We start from the raw sequence: 24,408 nt of genomic DNA on the forward strand, positions 1-24,408 counted from the left end.
CTGTCTGCTCGATAATTGCCAAGAGCACGTTCTTACCCGTCCTGACTGGGCATCTGTGAACTTTGCAGCTCATCAGATTCCTCCAGTATATATAAATACGCTTATTCTGATATCCTGAAGCAATTGAAAAACGGGGCCAATGTGTAAGTATGGCAAGGCTCCCAATCATGAACTCGCAAATTGAAATCCCAGCCAGAGTTGACTTAGCAGCATTAATGTCACGATCGCGATTATTATCAGCAAGATCATCATCTCCGCAGGGTGGATAAAATGAGCGTCACTGGGAGAGGCTGCACACCGCTTGATAGGAAGTCACCAGTGGTTGAGGGACTGGTCTTTATCAGAAGAACACGGTATGTTCAACCCTGGCTTAGGACCACTAAGAAGATGAGCACTGGCAAATGTTTTTGTCTGAGCATGGGGAGACACTGGATTTCTTTACGTCATCATCAGCCTTTGCTCAATCCAACGGTGGATGAAGGCCTCCCCAATTTGTCACCACTTCTCATGATCCTGCATTGCAATGAAAACATAATAACATTTTAATGACAGTGTTAAATTAAGTTAAAGTGCCCCCATGTATTTTCTAGCATTTAGTGGTGGCTCATGACCATTGCTTTTACCAAGGAAGTGGTGGATATTCCATATTCCTATGGCAGAGCTTCAAGCTCTCAATATGACAGCTACCGTTGACATCCCTAACTGGCTCAGCATCACCAAGTGATGCTCATGTCACCCGACTGGGAAGAATGGATGCATAAAGCATCACACACAAACTCCAGTCATCCTCGTAGTGGCTTTTGACGAGCCATCGAACAAAGATGGTCAGTGCATCGTGCGCTTTCAGATGTGCTTCTGCAGGCGTCTCTGGAATGCTCTTCCTTCTGATCATAGGAAGCCACTGGAGCTATGCACTTTGAAAACTAATTTCGTTAGAACTGCTTTTGGTTTTAGTTTGTTGTCCTTCCCCGCACCTCCGATTAGCACGGTTGGCTACGTACGATGCAAAATAAGTTCGACTTACATGCATACAGTGCACGAACAACTGAGCCATCACAGCCATTGGATTGTATAAAAAAAAAACACAAACATACAGAGCCAGAATCACATCTAAATGGTTAAACACATGGCGCATTGCCTCGTTGTTTGTAATGGAGCCATCGATACGTTTTTGCCAAAAATAAGACGAACATAAAAAAAAATCCAGTAACATGTGAAACAGCGTACACCGTCTTCTTGGTTCTTTCGGTAAAGTAACGTAGAAGGGAAATAATAAAATGCGTTGTGGCCGAAACGTCGTGAGAATTGTATTTTATTATGTTTTATTTTTATCAGAACCAAGAATATGAATCCCTGCAGTCACGAAAGCTTTAAATCGAGCATACACAGTATACACAATCTCCCAGGACAATGTTTGCAAGAACAAGCCCTTTAAGTTAGAGTCACAGGAAATTTTTTTAAATCAGCAAGTGACACTAAATAGATCGTCTATGCCTGCATTTGCGTTGGCTGCCTAAATGAATTAAAATGATCCTTAATAATAAAAATTCAATGTATACGTTTTATCATTTCATTTTATGATACAACATGCAAGTCAGGACACAGAGGGTTATTATATTTATTTTAACAAATCGCAAAGGGTTATAATAATTGATTTCAACAAATGTTCAAACTGACTACCATTAACATTAATATATGCATGAATTGTCTTTTTAAAATAAATTTCGGACTTAAATAAAGGATAACAGCTGCTTTCTTAAGCATACATTAAAAAAAACAATTCAACTCGCTCGTCTTTCATCAAAATTGATATTAATGACGATGATAGATAAAATATGAACTTAAATAATGAACAATTAAAATTTATAATGCCAATATTAAAATAAATTAAATAACCGCGCGTGTGTGCCGAGTTTTGAGCCACCCTGTATATACACTAACATACAACACACAACAGCTGCAAGAAATCCGTATGAAAGACAGCAGCCAATTGATTAGTGTCAGAGTCGATTCCAACCGAGAAAGGTCAGCGAGTTGGAACCCACTAATACAAGGAACATGCACGCTAATCGCCTTATAAGGTGCCATCGATTCCCGTGATTACATGTCACCTCGCAGAAACCCAAGCACCCGAGCCAAGCCTTGCCCCCCGCACCGCACCAACTGGAGATGGCAAAATCCACGCACGCACGCACACAATCCGGCTGCGTACTATGAGCCAAGCCGCATTTTGGCAAACGGCAACGATGAATGGACGTGGCAGGCACCATCAGTCGATGCAATTGGTGCCGTCTGTTTCTTTGGAATTATTTTTTTTTACTGGATGGTCAGCGCAACGCCATCTGAACGTACGTGTCGGCATCGAGACGGACCCTTGGTCGGGAAAACGAAACGAATGCTTTCCCAATAAAAACGCTGAAAGGAAAGGCCGATTCTCCTCCCACGCGGGCAAAAAAAGAAAGCGTGCACAACTCCGAACGTTCGAGGATTGCACGGCGGCGAGCGATCACAAACACCAAAAAACGTAATTTCTCAAAATGTGCGCCAGAAAACTAGGTTCGTTACCCGTTCATTTCCCATGTCTTGCCGTCGGCCACCAGACCACAATAGAATGTTGTTTTTTACCCATCCCCCCCGCCCCACCTCCCCTTTTATGCGGGGTAAAAAGTTGACGGGAATTCTCACCGCGCTCGCCAGCTAATGCTGCAGGCCATCTATGCAGTCGGCCCCTCTGATCATCTCGGCTCCTGTATCCGATGGAACCTATTACGGCAATCCTGCCTCTGCATATTGAATCCATTCATTTTAAATAAGGTGTAAATGCAATATTGAAAAGAGCTGCAGACTTTGCATGCCCTTTGCTCTATGCTGTGTAGCATTTGGAAAAAAATTGCTTCATCATTTAGTCAACCTCTCGGCCCTCTGCCAGTGTTATCTTTGTTGTACACCTTCTCTTTATAAATCTGACTTATTCTTTTTTCAAACAGGTGGTCCAAGCTACAGCCATCTGGGATACGCGCGACATTCTTCGACCTCTCCATAATCACAAGCTGCTCGGCAAGACCCCTTCGCGATAATCTGAAATCAACATCCCCCACCAGCTCACAGTTTCACAACGGAGCATAGAAACGGCAACACGACAGAATGGCCCACACGCCGCGGTGGATGATCGTGGTGGCATGTGGGGCACTGCTTTTGGCCACCCCCGACGTTGCCGCCGCCACCGACACCCCTGCCACGGCCGACGAGACGGAGCGTCTGCCCAGCGCGGGCTGCCCTCCCATGTGCCTGTGCGAGCTCCGCCCGTGGTTCACCCCGCAGTCCACGTACCGCGAGGCGCTCACCGTCGACTGCAACGACCAGCGGCTGGCGCGCGTGCCGCCTGGCGTGGCGGCGGACAGCGAGGTGCTGCTGCTGCAGGGCAACGCCATCACGAGCATCGCTCGCGAGCAGCTGGCGCCGCTGCGCAACCTCACCGACCTCGACCTCTCGCAGAACAACTTCACGTCCGTGGCCGACGTGGGCCTGCTGAACGTGAGCCGCCTGCTCACGCTGCACCTCGAGGAGAACCGCGTGACGGAGCTTGCCGAAGGCTGCCTGAGCATCCTGCCGAGCCTGCAGGAGCTCTACCTCAACCACAACCGCATCTCGTCGGTGGCGCCGGACGCGTTCGCGGGCCTCGGGGGGCTGCTGCGGCTGCACCTCAACTCCAACCGGCTGCGCGCCATCGACCGCCGCTGGTTCGAGGCGACGCCGCACCTCGAGGTCCTCATGATCGGCGAGAACCCGATCGTGGGCGTGGCCCCGGCTAACTTCCGCCCGCTCGCCAACCTGCGAAGCCTGGTGCTCGCCGGCACGGGGCTGGCGCACGTGCCGGGGGAGGCGCTGCTCGGCCTGGAGAAGCTCGAGAGCCTCTCGCTGTACGACAACCTGCTGGAGGCCGTGCCCCGCGCCGCCCTGCGCCACCTTCCCGCCCTCAAGTTCCTCGACCTCAACAAGAACCCCGTGCGGCAGATCCGCGACGGTGACTTCCGCGACATGCTCAACCTCAAGGAGCTGGGAGTGAGCAGCATGGCCGAGCTCGTGTCCATTGAGCGGCTGGCGCTCGTCAACCTGCCCGAGCTCACCAAGCTGGAGGCCACCAACAACCCCAAGCTGGCGTTCGTGCACCGCGACGCGTTCGACCGCCTGCCCCGCCTCGAGAGCCTCATGCTCAACGACGACGGGCTGGGCGCGCTGCACCGCGCCACCGTGCGCTCGCTGCGCTCCCTGCGCGAGATCAGCCTGCACGGCAACCCGCTGCGCTGCGACTGCGTCAACCGCTGGATGGGCGCCGGCAACCGCAGCGCCGTGCGCTTCCTCGAGCCCGAGTCCATGCGCTGCGCGGCGCCGCCCGAGCTGGAGGGTCGCCGGGTGCGCGACGTGGCCTTCGCCGAGACGGCCGACTCCTGCCTGCCGCTCATCGCCGCGGGCACCTTCCCCGCGCGCCTTAACGTGCCGTCGGGCGCCAGGGTGCGCCTCGCCTGCCGCGCCATCGCGGAGCCCGAGGCCGACATCTACTGGGTGACGCCGCGCGGAGACAAGGTGGCGCCGGCGGCCTCGAGGTCCGACGCCCCGGTCGTCAAGTACCAGCTCGGGCTCGAGGGCACGCTGGAGGTGGCGGCCATAGCGGTGGAGGAGGCGGGGCTGTACACGTGCGTGGCGCACAACTCAGAGGGCGCCGACACGCGCACCGTGGCGGTCCGGGTGGACGGCGCCCTGCCGGCGTCCGTGGCGCGCGACGGCCTGCGCCTGGAGGTGCGGCGCATCGACCCCCGCTCCATCCTCGTCGCGTGGAAGTTCGGCGGAGGCCGAGGAGAAGCCGTGGGGAGCGCCGGCAGAGGCGGAGCGCTGTCGTCCGACCTGCGGTGGTCGTCAGCGACCGTGCGCGTCGACAACACGCGCGTCACCTACACGGCGCGCGTGCCCCTGGGCGTGCACGAGTACAACCTCACGCACCTGCAGCCCGCCACGCCGTACGAGGTGTGCCTGTCCGTCGGCGGCGGCGCCCCGAGGCAGCGGGGCCGGTCGTCCGAGCGCTCGTGCGTCAACGTGAGCACGGCGGAGGCGGCGGCGGCCGCGAGCGCGGCCGAGCGGGAGGCCGGCGCGGCCCTGGCGGGCGGCGCCGCATGCCTCTTCGCTGTCGCGGGGCTGGCCGCGGCCGCCGCGGCGTGCGCCGCGCGGCGCAGGGGAGCAGGCCGCCACCGCCGCCGGCGGGCGTACGAGCCGCCGTCGCTCGGGCGGTGCGTGCACAGGGCGTCGTCCATCCCGCTGGACGAGCTGTACCCGCCGCTCATCGGCCTGTGGGAGCCCGACGGCGAACGGGACAAGGAGGCGTGCGAGGGCAGGGCCCCCGCGCGGGTGGACACGTCGCGGAGCAGCTTGCACGTGTGGTGAGAGGTCAAGGGTCGGCGTGGAAGACGTGGCGACGCCGCTACTCGGCCGCCCTCTCCTCCCGCAATGCCGTTGGAGCTGCCTGCCTGCCTGCCATTCTGCCCAGCTGACTTCGTGGGCGCCAACAAGATGTGTCAGACTCGTGTCAGAAGAAGAGAAATTTAGCTCCAAACAAAGTTGTCGCTCCCAACGTTCCTTGGCCGTGTTCACGTTTATCTTGAGCCCAGTGCCCACGGAGTTTGTGTATGCTGGATTTTAACAAAAAATTAAGGAGGGCAAAACAAAAACGCCGCGCAAACAAAAATTATCATCGTAATAAAACAAGGCTCCATACGTAAAGCAGAAACAATGTTAATATTTTATCTCAGACCAGCACAATTCCTTAAAATATGTAAAGGCTTTTTGGTCAGTTTCCTTTTCATGAATGTTTTTCGTTAGAAAATAAGAAATGAGGAGAAATAAAAATTTACATCATGGAATGATAAAGAAACAACCTTTATGATTTGTGCTCAAAATTACCACGTAATATTTTAATACATTCGCAGCTGTTCACGTTTCCCCGAGACAGCCATGAAACGCTTTCCTTTTTTTTACGATCAGGTGAGACTAAATCCCGTTACAAAGAAGCTGATGCTGTACAACTGCTTTTTAAGTCCCCCAACAGATCCTCCTGCCTCTCATTAAAACACTGTTCCTCTCTGCTTCGTCCATTACTAACCAGTGTTGGCAATGCCGATACAAGCAGACCTTAGCAATTTGTAGATAGCGTAGTCTTAAATGAGTAGCAAACCGTGTGTCAAGATAGACTTTTGAGAACGATTAGTTTTGAAGTGCAAAAATTAAGATGAGATATTTTGTACCGATTATCAGGTGAGGTTTTTTTTTTTGCTGCTTTTGGCCGTTTTTAATACAAATGGTCTCTGTGAACGCGCTCTGTGTGTGGCTTGAGTTTCTGCAACTGCAATCACCATTCCGCACGCCTCACAACACCGGGGAGCGTGGGTCAAGTAAAATTAATCCCGCAGCGTATTTCCACACAGCTCTGCAGGCAAGCGTTTGGCAACATCTGTAAGGGCCCAGGTCGCAGTACATGGCACAACTCCAGGAAAAAAAAACATGCATCCCACTTGGAATTAGTCTAAAAATATATTTTTTACAGCCTGTTTTACACACTGTGAATAGTTTCAGTGTGCCATGGAAGTAAAGTCAAAATGCCCCATCATGTTCCGATGAAAGTTGGGCTGCACTCATTTCCAGTGGTGGTACCAAGCCAGTGGTGGAAAGGCCACAATCCTTCGATAAGGATCAGTTCCTCAAAAGAACAGCCATTGTTGATTTGTCAGACAGTGGCCATCAATTTATCAAGTTGAACCCTATCATGATTTGAACTCAAAGGCACACAACTAAGTCAAGCACTCTGCCAAGCACCAACCCAGTCATAATGAGTGTATTATAAGTAAAGTGTACATAAAGTGTTTGTTTGGACGATATTTCAGAGGAGCTTTGAATACGGCCATCTTAGCTGACCATTTTAATTTGGAGGCGTTTATTCAACTATTATTATTGTTTTGCTGTCAGATGTATTTTCTCAGCAGTTTCTGTCAAATTGTTTCATTAAAGCCTCCACAGTACGGATACAATTCACATTCACATCCCTTGCCTCATTCACAACAAACCCACAGAACATTGATTGAGGATCAAGACAATGTACAGCCCTGAGCAAGACACGACCTAAGCTTTTACTGGCCAATCTACCTTTTAAGAACATGATATATTGCCGATGGCATAATACTTCATTAATTTATGTGTTTATTGTTCTTAGAACATAAAGGTCTCCACTGCCTTGTGGCAAATACTTTTATCACTGAACCTCCTCATTCCTCTCGCACAGCAAGAGTAAAGTAACCCATCATTGAATCGCTCATATGTTCCTTGTCCAGCACTCAAATAGGGCATCCTGCAAGCTAATTCTGAAACTCTCCAGGCCATTTCAGACGAGAAATATCGAGGCCCTTAAGGGGTGCGCTGGAAGAAATTGTTCCAGATAACAACATGACCCGCTCTCACCACTACCTTAGGCACCCAGCCTCCCACACACCAGCTAAAGCTGGGGCTGCGCACACCAGGACATGGTCGATTGATAGGAATGGATTTGGCTCGTGTTGATGAAGCAAGGTTGCCTCGTTTTGCCATGGGCGCACACGCCGGGGCGAGGACATGCACGCTCACAACGCTGCGATCTTCCACTGACGCGTGAGCAAAAATTTGGTTTAAGAAAAGGAACGTTTAAAAAGGCCATGAAGTGGCTGGGTGGCTCATAATGGAACCTCAGAGACAAAACGGCTGCGACGCCTGTAATTAAACATGTTCTAAAACCCATCTGGTTGATGTCATGAGCAAACTCACAAATGACGATACATTGCATATCGTTGGCATTTAATTTTACGTTACATATTATGTATGTCACATCAATGGATGTGTGGTGAACTGTCCTTCACGGCGCATGTAGGAGTAATCGAAGTGACTCCACAAATCAGTCAGCGGTGTTGTCTTCCAGGGCCATCCGCTGATGTGATGCGTGCGCTCTGCTGTCTAAGGCATTCCGGAAGAACATTTCTCCCCCTCTTGACTCCGATAGGGCAAATGTAATAAGATTGATGATGTAAATAATAAATGACCAGCGGGTCATTTCATCCGACAATGTCACGCGCGCGCACACCTCGCCATGGAGATGCGGTTGTTTTTTGCTCCGGAGCTTTTAATTTAATCTCATGACTCTCAAACAAATTCAAATGCACAGCCGCGACCCTCCTCGGCGGAGACACCACAGAGTCTACGGTCTCGCCCTGGGCGGGGGAGGGGGGGTCTTTACCAAGCAGTGGACTGAGAATGGTCAGAGCTGATCATAAAACATAAATGCACACACACTCCCTGGGGAGGGGTTCCAGAGGGTGACGGTGGTGATTATGATGCACGGAACGCTGCTTAAGTCACGTCTCGAAAAAAATCGAATAAAACACGAGTTGCCTTACATTGCAAGGAGATGAAATTCGCCAAGCAGTCGATCTGTGTTGTGTTTTTGTGGAGCAGTCACGCTCATTTCACACTTGCAAGTCTGTAAAAAAATCCATTCCCTTTACAGCTTACACACAATTATGCCTAACTTTCCTCAATAAATATCATCAAAGTTAAGTACGAAAAATAATACTGTTTGGTCCTTAACCCGTGTACACTGAGTCAGCACATGTTGTGCATTTCAAGCCATCACCTGTGTCACTTCATATGTTTTTATTATGTTAATTGCCTGGCCAACTACGCAATGCAGCCAATTACAATGCCTTTCCATGGATTCTTTAGGGGAAATAAATATGAGGACACCACGTTTCACTCTACACAAGCTCGTTCTATTTAGTGAGGCTGCTTTCATATTCTTAAGACCTGAATGTGAAATGGTTAAATTTGCTGCCGAAGCTTTTTTTTACAAGTTCTACCTTAAAATGCCCTAAGAGCCTTGTTAGTCAAAATAACAAAGGCAGAGCTTAACGCTGAATACTAAACTATCGCCGCCAATGTGCACAGCACGTGTCTGTGTGTATGCACGGAGGGAGCGGTGGTGTAGCGGTTAGCGCTACGCTTCGCTACGAACCCGGCGACGCGAGTTTGATTCAAGCTCACGGCCAACACCAGTGACGATTATCTAAACCGGTCCTGGGCCTGACCTAGGTCGACTCAGCCTCAAATGAGTATCTGGTGCGGTGTGCAAACATCGCCACTGGGGAGACAAAGGCGGCTGGGCATGGTGCTGGCCACCTACCCCCTCGTGTGCCGTGCCGGCCTTCATTAGGTGCTCGCTAACAGCACTTTCCCCAACAATCTATTAAGGCTACACGGGGTATCTGTGTCTTTGTGCGTGAATGACAATGCTTAATTGCATTGGTTGGCTAAGATCTCGGTGACCTGTCTTCAATTGATGGCCATCGTGCACAACACCAGCAGTAACCGGAATGAGCCCCGTCCTTGGCCTCCTCTACGCTGACTCAGCCTTAAGTGGGTATCCCAAGTGTGAACGTCAGCACTGACGAGACGGCTGTGGCCATGTGAGGTGCAGGCTTCACTAACGTCTCGTGCTGCAGTAGCCTCACTAAATAGTCTACAACTGCATAGTCTATGATACTAAACAGGCGGGGGGGGTGGGGGACTTTGTGCTTGTGGCCATATGGTATCGAATCTATCAGGAGTGTAATCATTATCCCCCCACGATTCGATGATTCAATTCCAGAATTGATTATTTTTTTGTCTCCGTTTTACCATCAAGTATTTGTTTCTAATTGTTTTTTTTTCCCATCTCAATGTAAAATTCGTTTCCACTCCATTAACCTGAACGTAACATAAGCAGATTATTATAATTTTTTTAATAAGAATCAAAATAAATCGATATTTACACTGATACACACGCACATTTATATGCCTGAATTTTGAGCTTCAAGGCTAAATATGATTCAATGGATGGAAGGCATCGTTACACCCTTAAGATATACAACAGAGCAATGTAATATTCTGCATATTATTTTAAATCACATTCAAAATATGAACGGGAAGTGAACACATGAAGGGCCTTAAAGTCTTGTGATGTGAAAGCTATCCGTGGATGTGACGCACTTCAAACAGGATCCGCGAGTGCTTTGACAGCCCCGTGCCGACTTCAGAGAGCTCACGGGCAGCGGGTGAGGGGGCAGTCACGTGCCTCTGCACACGTGGGCTCACCTTTCTCCGCACCTGCCCCTCCGCACCAGCGCACGCGAGAGAGCCCGTCTTCTCCATGCACGTGGCAGAAACGCGATCAAGAGCCCTTCGCCCCACAACCCCAGACCCATGGCAGCGATCGCAATCGCGTTCGCTTGCGGGTCTCCAATTTCACGGACGGATATAATCACGACCACCCCTGGCCATCTTCCCATCGAGATCACGATCACGGCCATGATCGTGATGGGTAAAAACGGTTAACGGAGAGAAGGATTATATCGTGGCAATAACAAGTAGTGCCGATCCTCAAGAGGACCGGCCACGAATATTTTTAATGATTATGGGAGACTGCATTTACTCACGACAGCGAACAAAACTGAAGATTCCTCGTCTTCTTTAATCTGAATTATTTTTCTGCAGGCATCATGGTTTCCTGAGAGGCTGATCCCTTTTACAATCCGAGGCACAATTGAGCAGGAAGATAGCATGGATAATCCCTGTAGGCAAGCATGAATTCCCACCACCCCACAACCCCTCCCCACTGCAATCCAATGAATTGTCACAATTTTGGGTGGCAATTTGATTCAAGAATCTATTCTTATATTTGCCATTGTCGTTTTTTATTGGCTTAAGGATATATTTGAACAAAGAACATGCACTGTACACGCAACATATACGAATAAAAAACGATTCTTACAGATGATTCCATACAGGGAGAGTGAGTGTTAAGATCCTCGTTCCATTCATGCATCATCAATGTATCATTAAAATAACAAGCAAGAGATTTGTCGACTGAATGTGAACACGGTGAGCCACAGTATCTGTGGAGGCAGCATAAATCTGTCGGCATAAATCCACAACAATATGGCTCGAAAATATTTCCAAAAAATTTCCAAAATATCACACGTTCATCAATGTAAGTCTGCTCCGCACAAGTGATTTATGACGTCGGGTGCGTTCCCACGGTGCATTGCCAGTGTAATATATTTCACAGCAGCTAGTAGCACGGTATTAATTGGTATCGAGTGCGGTTTTACGAAGGCAACGACACCAGCACGCGGAGGCCAAGAGAAGGAGCGGAGGGACTAAGGGCGGGAGCTCGTGTCGGCAGCGAATCTGGAACAGAGCGCACGGAGAGAGACTGAACTCGGTTGTGATTGACGGGGACGGAGCGGCCGATTCACGCCCCTCCGCGCGAGATGGCCGTTACGTGAAGAAAGATGGAGCACGTGCGTTCATCGAACAAGTAGCATCCCCGCTGGCACGAACTGAGTCACTACTTCTCGATCAATCGTGGAAACATCTGGATTGGGTTGTGGGGGCGGCGGGGGAGAGAGGGAATTTAAGAGAAAGTCTAAGGATGACTCCGGCAAAGGGGATGTTGACACTGCACATTACTTGAGTGTGCACCTCACAACAGAATGGGAATAACTAGGCAGGTCACCGTGTGTCGTTGAGGTGCGGTGAGCTGCGACATCAAATATAGGCACATCGTTACGCACAGGAGGAGGCCACCGCACCCCTCGCCGAGACTCTACTCCTACGTACGTTTGAAAATGACCTCGCACCTTTGGCAATCGTGCTAAGCAGCACTTCTCGGGTCCGGGGTATCATTCGCTGCTTAATTGAAGCAAAGGCCAATGTGCAGCAGGCACATTTTGCATGACCAGTAATGCTTAGAATCTCAGACTGACGCAAGTGTAAATTATCTGCAACCAGTGAGGAGTATATTTATATTCTTGGTTCTTTCGGTAAAGTCACGTCGAAGGGAAATAATAAAACAATAAAAATATAAAACAATATTTCCCTTCTACGTGACTTTACCGAAAGAACCAAGAATATGAATCCCTGCAGTCACGAAAGCTTTAAATCAAAATTCAGTGAGGAGTACTGAAACAATTGGCGAGGCAGAACGATGGTGACGGAATAAGGAAGCGTGTTTTTTGGAGCGAAACGTCACGGGGTGCACGACGTTTGTGCAAGAATGGCTCTCTTTAAAATAAAAAAAATTAACCCGTAAAAACAAAGTTTTTCACTATAACTCCTTTATATGCGTGGCATCGGTTTTATTTTATTATTCATTTCTGCTTTTCTTGAGTAAGAGTTTCATTTTTATCACATTGGTATTTTAAATTAAATATGAAAAAAAAAATTCCTAAAGAGTGGAAAATTTTGGAACACTTTTTTCACGAAAATAAATTGTCACGTACAACGAGTCTGTGTGCAAAATGTCAGCTCGATTGGATCACGGGAAATGGGTTAAAAAAACGACCGAAAGATTTGCACGGTCGTAAGCGCGCAAGCAAGCAAGCGAACTTAATATAAAGGATTTAAATTAACGAGCCACAGCACTGAACGAAACACGGGTCATACGCTAAAACGGACCCACGATGACATACGTGCAATAAAGCACACACACGTGAAACTGGACGAACGCCCAAGTGACGCCACTCTTAATTATGAGCCGCTTCGGCCACTTGGACAAACAAATGCCATTAATGCACCTGGGCTTCCTGGGCAACAAGGAGTTGAGGCTCATTACGATTGCAGCAGCTTTCGTGCCACCCATAAACCCTGGGGGGGCCAGGCCGGCTGCCTGAGAACGCCCCTAATGTCATCGCTCGTTACTGTCGCATCTCTTCACGCTTAACGTATTGAGACAGGCTTCCAAAAAACACAACGTACGATGGCCAGGACATGCAGACAGCGTGGCTAGGTGGCCGCACGCGTCTCAAGCGTGCCCACGACTCCCACGCGCCGCACACGTCGTGGTTACGCACGTGCGCGCACAGGCTGTCTGAGTACGCAGCGATGTGTGTAAGCACGAGGAATTGCGGCCGCGTATTTATGCTCGTGAGGCTACGACCAAATCACCCGGAATGCACGCGATCTCATGAGATCTTGCAAGCCAAGCAGGCTGGAGCTTGGATAGTGTTTGGATGGGTGATCACCATGCATCACAGGCGTTATGGGCTTGAGCGCTGCGTGGTGGGCAGCCAAGGGCAGTGCAGCCAACTCCCATCGTTGCACGGTTTGCTTGTGCTCCCATGTCTATGCTGCCCGCCTTCACCAATGCCTTCTAGGTGGTCTCCCCAATGTTGACGTGTAAACATCAACATTGGGGAGACCAAGGTGGTGGGGCATTGTGCCGGCCAAGCCAATCCCTCGTGTGCTTTGCCGAGCATTAGAGGTGCTCGCTAACAGCACTTTCCTCAACAGGCCATTGAAGGCTATACGGCTGATCTTTGTCTTTGTTCGTTTACAAAGTTTGAAGGGTCAGCAAGTGCGGACATGCTGGTAAAGGACGTGCGTTCCCAGTGCAGCAGGCAGCTGGTAACCGTGTAACAAAGGCCAAGGTTAACAAAGAGGGCGCCATGGTGACGGGATGTTCACTACCTCGCCCGGTATACAGGAGGTCGTGGATTCGGCCTGACTCTAACACCTCTATAATTTGTCACGTGGAGTTTCCTCCGGGTCCTCCGGATTTTTCCCTCCACATTTAGAATCAACGTGCATTTTGGGTATTTGGCCGCTATAACTTTCCACGCGATGACGAGACACTTTGTTGAACTCTCATTTGTGGCCAGGTCGCTTATGAAAAAAGAGCTATCCAGCTCAGTGGGCCTTACCTGGTAAAATAATAGTTAAAATAGTTTAGTTTAAGTGGTGCTCGACGTGGATGCTTCTTGTTTGTTCTCTACTGAAATCCGTCCTGAAGCACTCTCACCGCACACCGGGGAACAAGGCTGCCAGCCCCAGCACCGCGTTAACCGAACTTCAAGTTCAAGTTCATTTATTTGGTATAGCCCTGTGAGCCATTCGGCTCTTGAATCGGGTGCAACCGCAACAAACAAAAAACAAAAACAGGAACAAGAAAACATCTTAAAGTGAATATGTGACTATGTGCAAACAGAAAATCCAAGAAAAGACAGCAAAATATTTCAGAAAAAGCACCGTACACCAACGCTGTGTGCAAAAATCCCAGTGGGATGCAAGTCAAACAACAACAACTTGCTTAAGAGAGAGCGCCTCGCATCTGCACACAAGGTTCTACACGAATGCAGCCAGCGAAATGAATTGCAATGTAAAGTAGAATACAATTATAATTATATTAATAATAATGTAAAGGAATTTGAATTACCATTACTTAGGGACGGGTTACATATGACACTTTCATTTATTTCAATGAATTGCAAGTGTGGTGTTATGCAGATACTGAAGGTTTTTTTTTCTTATTAATTAAATATGCCTTGAAGAACAATGTGACCTCAAATACACATTCAGTTCTTTTTTTTTCATTAACTCATCTGACAATAAGGTAGCCACAAGTCTAAAATGAAAAGTGCTTTTCTTCATCCAATGAACTCACTCATTCAGATAAGTGTCTAGAGAGAAGGTGTGCTAAATCGGGCCTGTAAAATAAGCTAATGTCAGGCTACACATTTTCAATTTTATCAGATATCTAAATGGCACCGTTACAAATCTAAGTAAAAAAAAAGGGCCCAAGGACAAATGTTTTTCAGGCCCATTACTTTGAGCGTTTTAATAACGGCGTGAGAAATGCGAGATGGCCTGTGTTCATTTAAATAGGCAGCTTCCAAGAAGTGCATCGTTACCGTCAGCCATGATCTATCCACTGATAGATGAAGGGTCATCGTCATCTCCCGTTGGATTTACGATGCAAACCATCCCCTGTAGCTCCTGAGCACGAACCAATTGCATTGGTCCATCTCAACGGTAGACATCCCTCTCGGGGATTCCGTCCCCGTGTTGCTGCCACTTCGTATTTAGTCTCGACCACTGGGCAATCATCCCCGAACAGCAATGCATCCTGCCAAAGTCCACTTACCTTTGTGAGCATTCAAGAAGATGCCTCTCACTTGCTTTTGTTATCAAAGACAAATCTTACTCTTTCTGTCTCAATTCTAAGCAAGCATCCGTTCCATGCCTCTTTAGGTACAATGTTGTTTCATTTTCTTCGTCAAAGTCAAGGTCTCTGGTTTACATGTAATCTTCTTGGTTCTTTCGGTAAAGTCACGTAGAAGGGAAATAATAAAATAATAAATATAAAAAGAATAAAATATTGGTTCTTTCGGTAAAGTCACGTAGAAGGGAAATAATAAAATAATAAATATAAAAATAATAAAATATTATTTTATTATTTCCCTTCTACGTGACTTAACCTAAAGAACCAAGAAGATGAATCCCTGCAGTCACGAAAGCTTTAAATCCAAATAACAAGTAATATAAACTGCCGTAAGAGATTTTGGGTTAGATCGCGGAAATATATAAATGTGTCGTTAAACCCGCCACCACCCGACACATGCCAATCCATCACTAGTACAGCACACCGGTGTGTTGGTGAGCCAAGCCACAACATTTACAATCTGAGTACTAAGATTAGTGTTAAACTAATATAAACTGATTGACGACTTTCACATTGTGGGAATCGCCTAAAGAGTATCAAATACTATTATGCCGTACCCTTTAAAGTCTAAGAAGACAATCGAGACAGGAGAAAAGCATGCAGTCATCCTAGCTTTGACAAAAATAGTAAAACACCATTGGCAAAACTGGAAGAGCTACACTAAGACTAAATGAAGGATGTATTACAATGCATATTACAAGTGGAGTCAGAAAAGACACTCGCCAAAACGATTCTCAATCATTCACATTAGAAGATTAAGATGTAGGCTTTCGCGACCAATATTAACAATATAGGTTTTTTTAGGTTAGATCGCGTAAATATAAATGCGTCGTTAAACCCGCCACCACCGATTAATAACGTGTGTCACGTAAGCAGAACACACCGATTCGTTAATAGGACAGCACACCGGTGTGTTGGAGAGCAAATCCACAACATTAACAATGGATTTGCTCTCCAACACGTTTACGTGACAAACCTTGCTAATTGACGGTGTCGGACAATGGCGGGTTTAACGACACATTAATAATTACGGGATTTAGCCCCCAAAAAAACAAACTATATTATGGACATTAGAAGATGTTTTCCAAATGTGGGAATTTAAATTCAAATAAATGAATATAGAGTAAAAATTCACTCGCTCAGATTTGGCGACAGCACGGCCATTTCAGCGAAACGGCGGGACTGAACGGCGGGACTGAACGGCAGGAACTGGCAGAAGAATTCAACGAAGAAGGCTGCGAAGTTGGGCTCAAGGCAACGGAGCAAAACAAAAGTCAGGTTAAAAAAGTTTCCTAAACATTAGGAAACATCTGTTAAGAGCGCCACCACTAAAGCGCCCACATTTCTTGGAGTTGACCGGGACACGTGCCAACTGGCACCCCCTTCTCCTCCATCATCCCTGTCACACTCTGACATACCCACTCCCAGATTTGAGTCGAGTGGGCCTCCCTTCATTCTGAAGTCGGCTTCACCTACTCCGCATTGGCCCCGCCTCCTCCCCTGCCAACTGCGGCTGCTGCTCACGTAGCACCACACCTTGCCCATATCAAGAGTCGACCAGGAGGCCAGACTATTCCCAGCAGCAGGGGTTCTACCCCCAGCCTTGGCATCAGCTGGATTGGTGAAGGAGTAGGGGAGGCAAGAGATCACTCGGTGCACGCAGAGTGCCTCCGAAATTTGACCATTGCTACGTACAACAGACAGAACCGAGAGAAATAAATTGGGACATAGTTGACCTCAGTGAGATGAGAAGGACGGAAATAATATTTATTTGAATAGTGGCTTACGTTTCCTATCGCAGAGGGAGAGTTGAGTACTTGTGAAATGAGTGGGATTCTGAGACTCTGGGAATCAAACGGACTTTTACAATTCAAGAGTGAGTCAGATAGAGCCACCCTTTAAACGTGATAGTTCTAAAATCACTGCAAGTTAAAGATCATTCAAATATTAGTTTCGACTGCAAGCCATAACGTGCAAAAATAGACCATATATATAAATTTATTAATTAACCTCTGGATGAAGGAAAAACACAAAAACACAAAATTAAAAAGCAAACTTCAATGCACAGGGAGGGAAAAGGTCACAGCGCAGAGTGGCACGAAGAGAACGAACGCCTCTAGCAAAGAGAACGAACGCCTCTAGCAAAGGGAACGAACGCCTCTAACAAAGAGAACGAACGCCTCTAACAAAGAGAACGAACGCCTCTAACAAAGAGAACGAACGCCTCTAACAAAGGGAACAGCATTGCACTCTGTCGGCCCCAGAGGGAGGGGGACGATGGCAGTTGGAGTTGATCTCCGGTGGGGGCGGGGCTTGAACTTGCAAACTTCAGAATGTGATCAGAGAATTCTGCTACAGTTCCACCTGGCCGTACCAACAAGCAATATCTTAAATTATATATGATAAAAACATCTATTTTTCGGTTAGTCAGTTTAACATGTAGGCTTTGGCGACCGATATTATCCATAGAGGTGTTTTTGGGTTAGATCGCGTAATTATATTTATGCAACCACAAAAAACTCGATTATGGAAATAAACATATTTAGATTTAAAAGTCCGAGCAAGCTCACAATCGTCAATACGTTCCCCACTTTACTGTAAACAAAACAGGGCGCTTGATGAAGAGGAGCTTGCATTGTATCACCGCGTGTCCGATTACGCGTTCTACAACAAAAACACACACAATCGGATTGTTGAGTTTTTGTTTTGTCTCGGTAATAGAAGCACCATAAATTTCAAAGCAACCAAGATTTCCCAACGACTGTGGACTACTGTTGTATAAACACGAAGCTAAACGCCACCTTTGAAATCCCATCCATGTTTTCACCGCTTGCAACATTTCCCCTCCGGATTTTCCCACGCACTTTACTTACATTAACACGCCTGCCAATCTGCCCCATCGCAGTGTTTACGCTTGACTCGCTGAGCCTCAAGCGCTTGGACTCGTTTACAAAACACCATACAAGTTTAAAATAAATAAATAAATATGCAATTCAGCTGCAGAGGTAGCTAAGGTATATCAAGGCTAACCTTGGCTGCTTCATTGTCATTGCCTGAGGCATTTGTAGCACACGTGGGCAACTGTTTTGTTGTTTGGAGAGCTTCATAAAAATAAACTATTTATAAACGATTTTTATTTTACCAGGTAAGGCCCACTATAGAGTCACGTAGATAGGAAATTAATAGATCACGACGTCTTCTTGGTTCTTTCGGTAAAGTCACGTAGAAGGGAAATAATAAAATAATAAAAAATAAAACATAATAAAATACAATACCGAAAGAACCAAGAAGATGAATCCCTGCAGTCACGAAAGCTTTAAATCCAAAGATCACGACGTTTCGATCGCAACACAAGCGACCGTCATCAGGTGAGACACACACAGCAGGAAGAACTACTGACGCAGGAGAAAGAGCTGCTGCAACACGAGGTTATATAGGCTGTAGGTGGGCTCAACCCAAGGGTAAGTGGGCGGAGCTGGAGATGGAATTTGTACGTAAATGTAAGAGATTAGCATGTCAATGTGAGACGGCTCCAACTATATAGCTTTTTTCACAAATGACCTGACCACAAATGATAGCTCAACGAAGTGGTTTATCATGTGGACATTTACAGCAGGTGAATACTCTAAAAGCATGGTTCTAAACGTGGTGGGAAAAACCGGAGGACCCACAGAAAAAGCCACACGACCACAGGGAGAACATGCAAACTCCAAATATTCAGGCGTTAGGGTCACAATCGAACCCATGATCTCCTGTATACCAGGTGAGGTAGTCAACATCTTGTCACTGTGGCGACCCATATATACATTTCAAGAGCAAATGCTATGGAAAAAAACTTCAGATTTCACATTTTTTATGAACTTTCGAAGCTCTTTCAGATTTACAAATTGGAATTACAGTGATACCTCGGTTCACGAACTTAATTCGTGAACTGACTCTGGTCGCGAACCGAATTGGTCGTGAACCGAGGCACAATTTCCAATAGGGTTCAATGTAAATCCGGTTAAGTCACGACCACGTGACAGCCTGGAAATAGCAGAGGTGGGACAAAGTCATTGTTATGCAAGTCCAAGTCGAGTCGCAAGTCATCAAATTCATGACTCGAGTCTGACTCGAGTCCAAGTCACATGACTCGAGTCCACATCTCATAGGTGGGACAAAGTCATTGTTATGCAAGTCCAAGTCGAGTCGCAAGTCATCAAATTCATGACTCGAGTCTGACTCGAGTCCAAGTCACATGACTCGAGTCCACATCTCATAGGTGGGACAAAGTCATTGTTATGCAAGTCCAAGTCGAGTCGCAAGTCATCAAATTCATGACTCGAGTCTGACTCGAGTCCAAGTCACATGACTCGAGTCCACATCTCATAGGTGGGACAAAGTCATTGTTATGCAAGTCCAAGTCGAGTCGCAAGTCATCAAATTCATGACTCGAGTCTGACTCGAGTCCAAGTCACATGACTCGAGTCCACATCTCATAGGTGGGACAAAGTCATTGTTATGCAAGTCCAAGTCGAGTCGCAAGTCATCAAATTCATGACTCGAGTCTGACTCGAGTCCAAGTCACATGACTCGAGTCCACATCTCATAGGTGGGACAAAGTCATTGTTATGCAAGTCCAAGTCGAGTCGCAAGTCATCAAATTCATGACTCGAGTCTGACTCGAGTCCAAGTCACATGACTCGAGTCCACATCTCATAGGTGGGACAAAGTCATTGTTATGCAAGTCCAAGTCGAGTCGCAAGTCATCAAATTCATGACTCGAGTCTGACTCGAGTCCAAGTCACATGACTCGAGTCCACACCTCTGGGAAATAGCATTAAAATGGCCGCGGCTCCTGTTCGTGAACCGAAGCGGAGTTCGTGAACCGGAGCAGATTTTTAAGAACTTTTCTGTTCGTGAACCAAGTTGTTCGTGAACAGAAGCGGAGTTCGTGAACCGGAGCATATTTTTAAGAACTTTTCTGTTCGTGAACCAAGTTGTTCGTGAACAGAAGCGGAGTTCGTGAACCGGAGCATATTTTTAAGAACTTTTCTGTTCGTGAACCAAGTTGTTCGTGAACAGAAGCGGAGTTCGTGAACCGGAGCATATTTTTAAGAACTTTTCTGTTCGTGAACCAAGTTGTTCGTGAACCGAAGCGGAGTTCGTGAACCGGAGCATATTTTTAAGAACTTTTCTGTTCGTGAACCAAGTTGTTCGTGAACAGAAGCGGAGTTCGTGAACCGGAGCATATTTTTAAGAACTTTTCTGTTCGTGAACCAAGTTGTTCGTGAACAGAAGCGGAGTTCGTGAACCGGAGCATATTTTTAAGAACTTTTCTGTTCGTGAACCAAGTTGTTCGTGAACAGAAGCGGAGTTCGTGAACCGGAGCATATTTTTAAGAACTTTTCTGTTCGTGAACCAAGTTGTTCGTGAACAGAAGCGGAGTTCGTGAACCGGAGCATATTTTTATGAACTTTTCTGTTCGTGAACCAAGTTGTTCGTGAACAGAAGCGGAGTTCGTGAACCGGAGCATATTTTTAAGAACTTTTCTGTTCGTGAACCAAGTTGTTCGTGAACAGAAGCGTTCGTGAACCGAGGTATCACTGTATGTACAAATGTAAAATGGTTTTGTGTTCACAATAGTACACATCACCCGATGCCACGTGACATCACTTTTGGCGAGAAAAGCATATAAGTGATGTCATATGAGTGGCAAATATATTCAAAACGAAGAAAATATTTGAATCATCTGGAAATTTGCATCTAGGACCGATTTTCAGATTTTTTTGAAGCATTAAGATTTTTTTGGAATTAATCTGAAAATTGTGAGCACAAATGTTCAGTTTTAAATGCACAGTTATACTCAGTGAGTGTGATGCGAGGGAGAGGGGTGGACCACCAAGCACAATTAGCAAGGAATGTTTTAAAGCAAGGTGGCTAAAACGGCACAGGGGAGAATGCACAGCAAATCATTTGGAATGCAACTTTAAAATATGTAAAAAAAAAAATCCCAAATGGATTTTTGTCTGCCTTCTTGAATCAAATGAATAGCAGAACAGCTCAACAATTCCAAACAGCTAAAGTGCAACTTATCTAAAATGTTTGTTTAATTAAGGTTGTTGTTGTTTCAAGTTGGCTGAATAAATGATAACAGAAGGATAATTATCTCTTTATACATTTTCCAAAAGTTAGACCTTTGTCTAAACTCTACTCGCTACATCAGTAAACAGATGTCGATGAATATTCATATAACCGTGTATTTATTTCATTAAATTTCAGTCATATACACAATGACACAGATTATTTTGAGTAATGCAGTTCACCAGCATCGATTGAAGAGATCCATGAATATGCTGATGAGACGCTGTATGTTAAAATGAATGAAAAATTTGCTTTTCATGAATCATTTCTGCCGAAGTTATACACTTCCAGAAGGCCGTGCGGATGATGGGTTGTGTAAACATTTTTATTTTTACGTGGAGACGAATATATGAAGGGAGACATTGTCTGCTTGTTTATTTTAATGAATATCAGATCATTGCTAAACAAACTGATACATTTGTAATTCAGTTAAATCCCAAAACACCATTTACCTTCTTCTTGGTTCTTTCGGTAAAGTCACGTAGAAGGGAAGTAATAAAATAATAAAAATAAATATTATGTTTATTTTTATTATTTTATTACTTCCCTTCTACGTGACTTTACCGAAAGAACCAAGAAGATTAATCCCTGCAGTCACGAAAGCTTTAAATCGAAATTTACCATTTACCTTTTTTTGTCATTCCAAAGGAAAACTACACTTGATGGTCAAGATGGCAGGCTACTAATTATGGAACGTGAGCTCAAAGTCCTGTGAGCATCAACCCCATCATCATCATCATGAGAGATGGACAGTGGGGAGTGGGGACACACACAACTCTCATTCAGCACTGTGAAGGCGACGGTTGGTGGATCGCACAAATTTGAGCTTAAACTCCCTTCCCGTGAGCGCCGTGGTGCCATACCCTGGCTTGCCAGGGACAGCAAACGTGGACTCCACCTGTTCCATCTGGATGGGATAGGGCATTGCCCCTACGCACAGGTGGATTTTGCTCTGGGTGCTCCAGTTGCCTCCCACATGTAAACGCGCATTCATTGGCTAAAAACATCTTAATATATAGAGGACGGCAGAGCTTGGGCATTTGTTGGTGATGACTCGCCACCTGGCTGCATGAGCAATGCAAAATAAAAAAAATAACTTATTTGTTAATATCACCATCATAATCCCACAGAGGTCCGTAACACTAGCAACACACCTGGAAATACAGCAACCGGTAGAATGTTAACAAGATTCGTACTGTGGAGGGACTGATCTCCACCACGGCAATGTGGATTAGGACCACCAACAAAGATATGTACCACCCAACACATTTGAATAACGATATTAATACAAATATATAATGTACCTATCTAGGCAAGCCTTACGGAGTGTTAACGATCTTGAAGGTCCCACATCTGAATGTCTGGTCAATCCCTTTATGGATAGAGGATGACTATATTGCGATTGGGTTTCTAAACCTAGCTCTGTGGACCTGTGAATGATATCTCTGAGTGTGTACGTACAAAGCACTCCCAAGATTGTGTTGAGAATTTCACAGATGTGCATGGTAGACCCAGTCTTGCCTCCAAATCAAATACTAGACTGCAGACATGCATAGCTTATTTTGTATATATTGTCACTGATGTACACTAAATAGCTTGTTAAGAAAAAGAACAACCTACAAGCATGATATATCAGCTGTTTATTATTCAAGCTATCAATGTACAGGACTCATGCATCACACAGGTGGCAGCTTCAGCTCAATTTTGGCTTTTAGCTATTGCCATTAAGGCACTTATAGAGGGCTTCCTACTCAGTGCCTGAATATACAATTAATCTAAATAGCAATCCCTCATCTGGATATACAGAACATACTTTATCAATGATAGATGAGGCTGCTCCCTCCAAATTCAAACTCTCCATGTGCAGAGTGCATATGAAAGTACCACAAAACTGATGGAATTGTAACGACTTCCTGGTGTAAAAGTTGTCCGTGTACGTACGTGGCACTAATACGTTAGACTGACACAAGATGTTCAAAACATAACCCTCGACCTGGTTTGCAAGCAGCTATAGGCCGATTAAGATTATCATGATTTGCAAGTATTATCACGGTATTTAGATAGCATTCTTTTACGATTTCAAATGCACCCGATGTTTTTTTTATTATAAAGCTGCATCTGTAACAATAACCCCATACATACTAGACATCTGTGAAAAAGAGCTTCATGGCTCATCGGATTCTTCCTGCAGTCCAAACCAAGGTTCTGATTCTGATCTGCATTAACAAGAAATCCTTTCTGCTACGCACACTGTTTAATGGTTAGGAGGTGTCATTTTCTCATCCGATAAGCCGTAATTTTCCATGGATAAGAGAAGTTATGGAACGGTTAGCATTCAGGTGTTCTGTTTTAAGAAACAACAAGGACGAGGAGTCTTGTTTCACGAAATCAAAACACGCAACAGAATAGAGCACTTTCCACAATCGGAGAAATGCGAATCTCCATCACAATTCACCGTGAAAGAAAAATGTAGCAGTTGCCTGGAACAAGCTCAAGTCATGGAAGCAACTCAATCGTGACAAGTTGTGGAAAATCAAATTTGCTCCAGAGGGCCTTGCAAAATTTTCTGTTTCACAGACGGAGGTGAGAGGCACCGATTACTAATTTATCAAATGGCTCACTCACGTGCCACAAGGTGAAGTGCATGGGTTGCTCCGGGGGCCGAATGTCACAGCCGTGTCAAGAGCAGTGAGCCAGCCTCGCTCAGATCCTGCGTCAGAGTCACAATCTCGGCCTCCCACCGGTGATTAAAAAGATGTTCCTCAAACGAAGCGAGGTCACATGATTCCGGCCTGGTCAGCAACGACTGCACAAAATTAGCGTGGCCTTTCACTTAGTTTGCCCATCCTTGCTCCGATGCTAAAATGTTGCATGCTTATATCATGTAATAAGCAGTGCGCTGTTGTAAGAGTTACATATTAAAGAGGGGTTCTCTGCTATCAATTTCTAGGGTAATTCACCAGAAAGTATTTACTATAAACCAAGGTTATTAATAATAGCTTTATGTTACATAGCGTCATTCGTGCAAAATGCAGCCTATTAAACATTAACATCAAACACGGTACTAGAACAGCACACAGAAACAACACGAATGTGATGATGGGATCCAGGGGCTGGTGATTATTCATCGTTTCAACGATTCCATTCATTGATTACATTTACAAATTATGACCGGAGGAATC

General features: G+C 46.2%; 2 protein-coding genes across 5 annotated transcripts in view; one reads left to right on the forward strand and one right to left on the reverse strand.

Annotated features, from left to right (window-relative positions):
- Positions 1 to 6,363, forward strand: part of LOC144721232 (leucine-rich repeat neuronal protein 1-like) — a 51,507-nt gene extending 45,144 nt beyond the window's left edge. The window contains exon 2 of the mRNA XM_078598681.1: positions 2,988 to 6,363. Within this exon, the coding sequence (XP_078454807.1) occupies positions 3,145 to 5,436 (2,292 nt within the window). The 5' untranslated portion in view covers positions 2,988 to 3,144 and the 3' untranslated portion in view covers positions 5,437 to 6,363. The remainder of the gene's footprint in view (positions 1 to 2,987) is intronic.
- IMMP2L (inner mitochondrial membrane peptidase subunit 2) overlaps positions 1 to 24,408 on the reverse strand; it is a 303,938-nt gene that overhangs the window by 190,065 nt on the left and 89,465 nt on the right. The gene's annotated exons all lie outside the window — the stretch shown is intronic.

This window comes from Lampetra planeri, chromosome 11 (genome assembly GCF_965212315.1).
Source record: "Lampetra planeri chromosome 11, kcLamPlan1.2.h2, whole genome shotgun sequence".
In the NCBI taxonomy this organism is placed as follows: domain Eukaryota; kingdom Metazoa; phylum Chordata; class Hyperoartia; order Petromyzontiformes; family Petromyzontidae; genus Lampetra; species Lampetra planeri.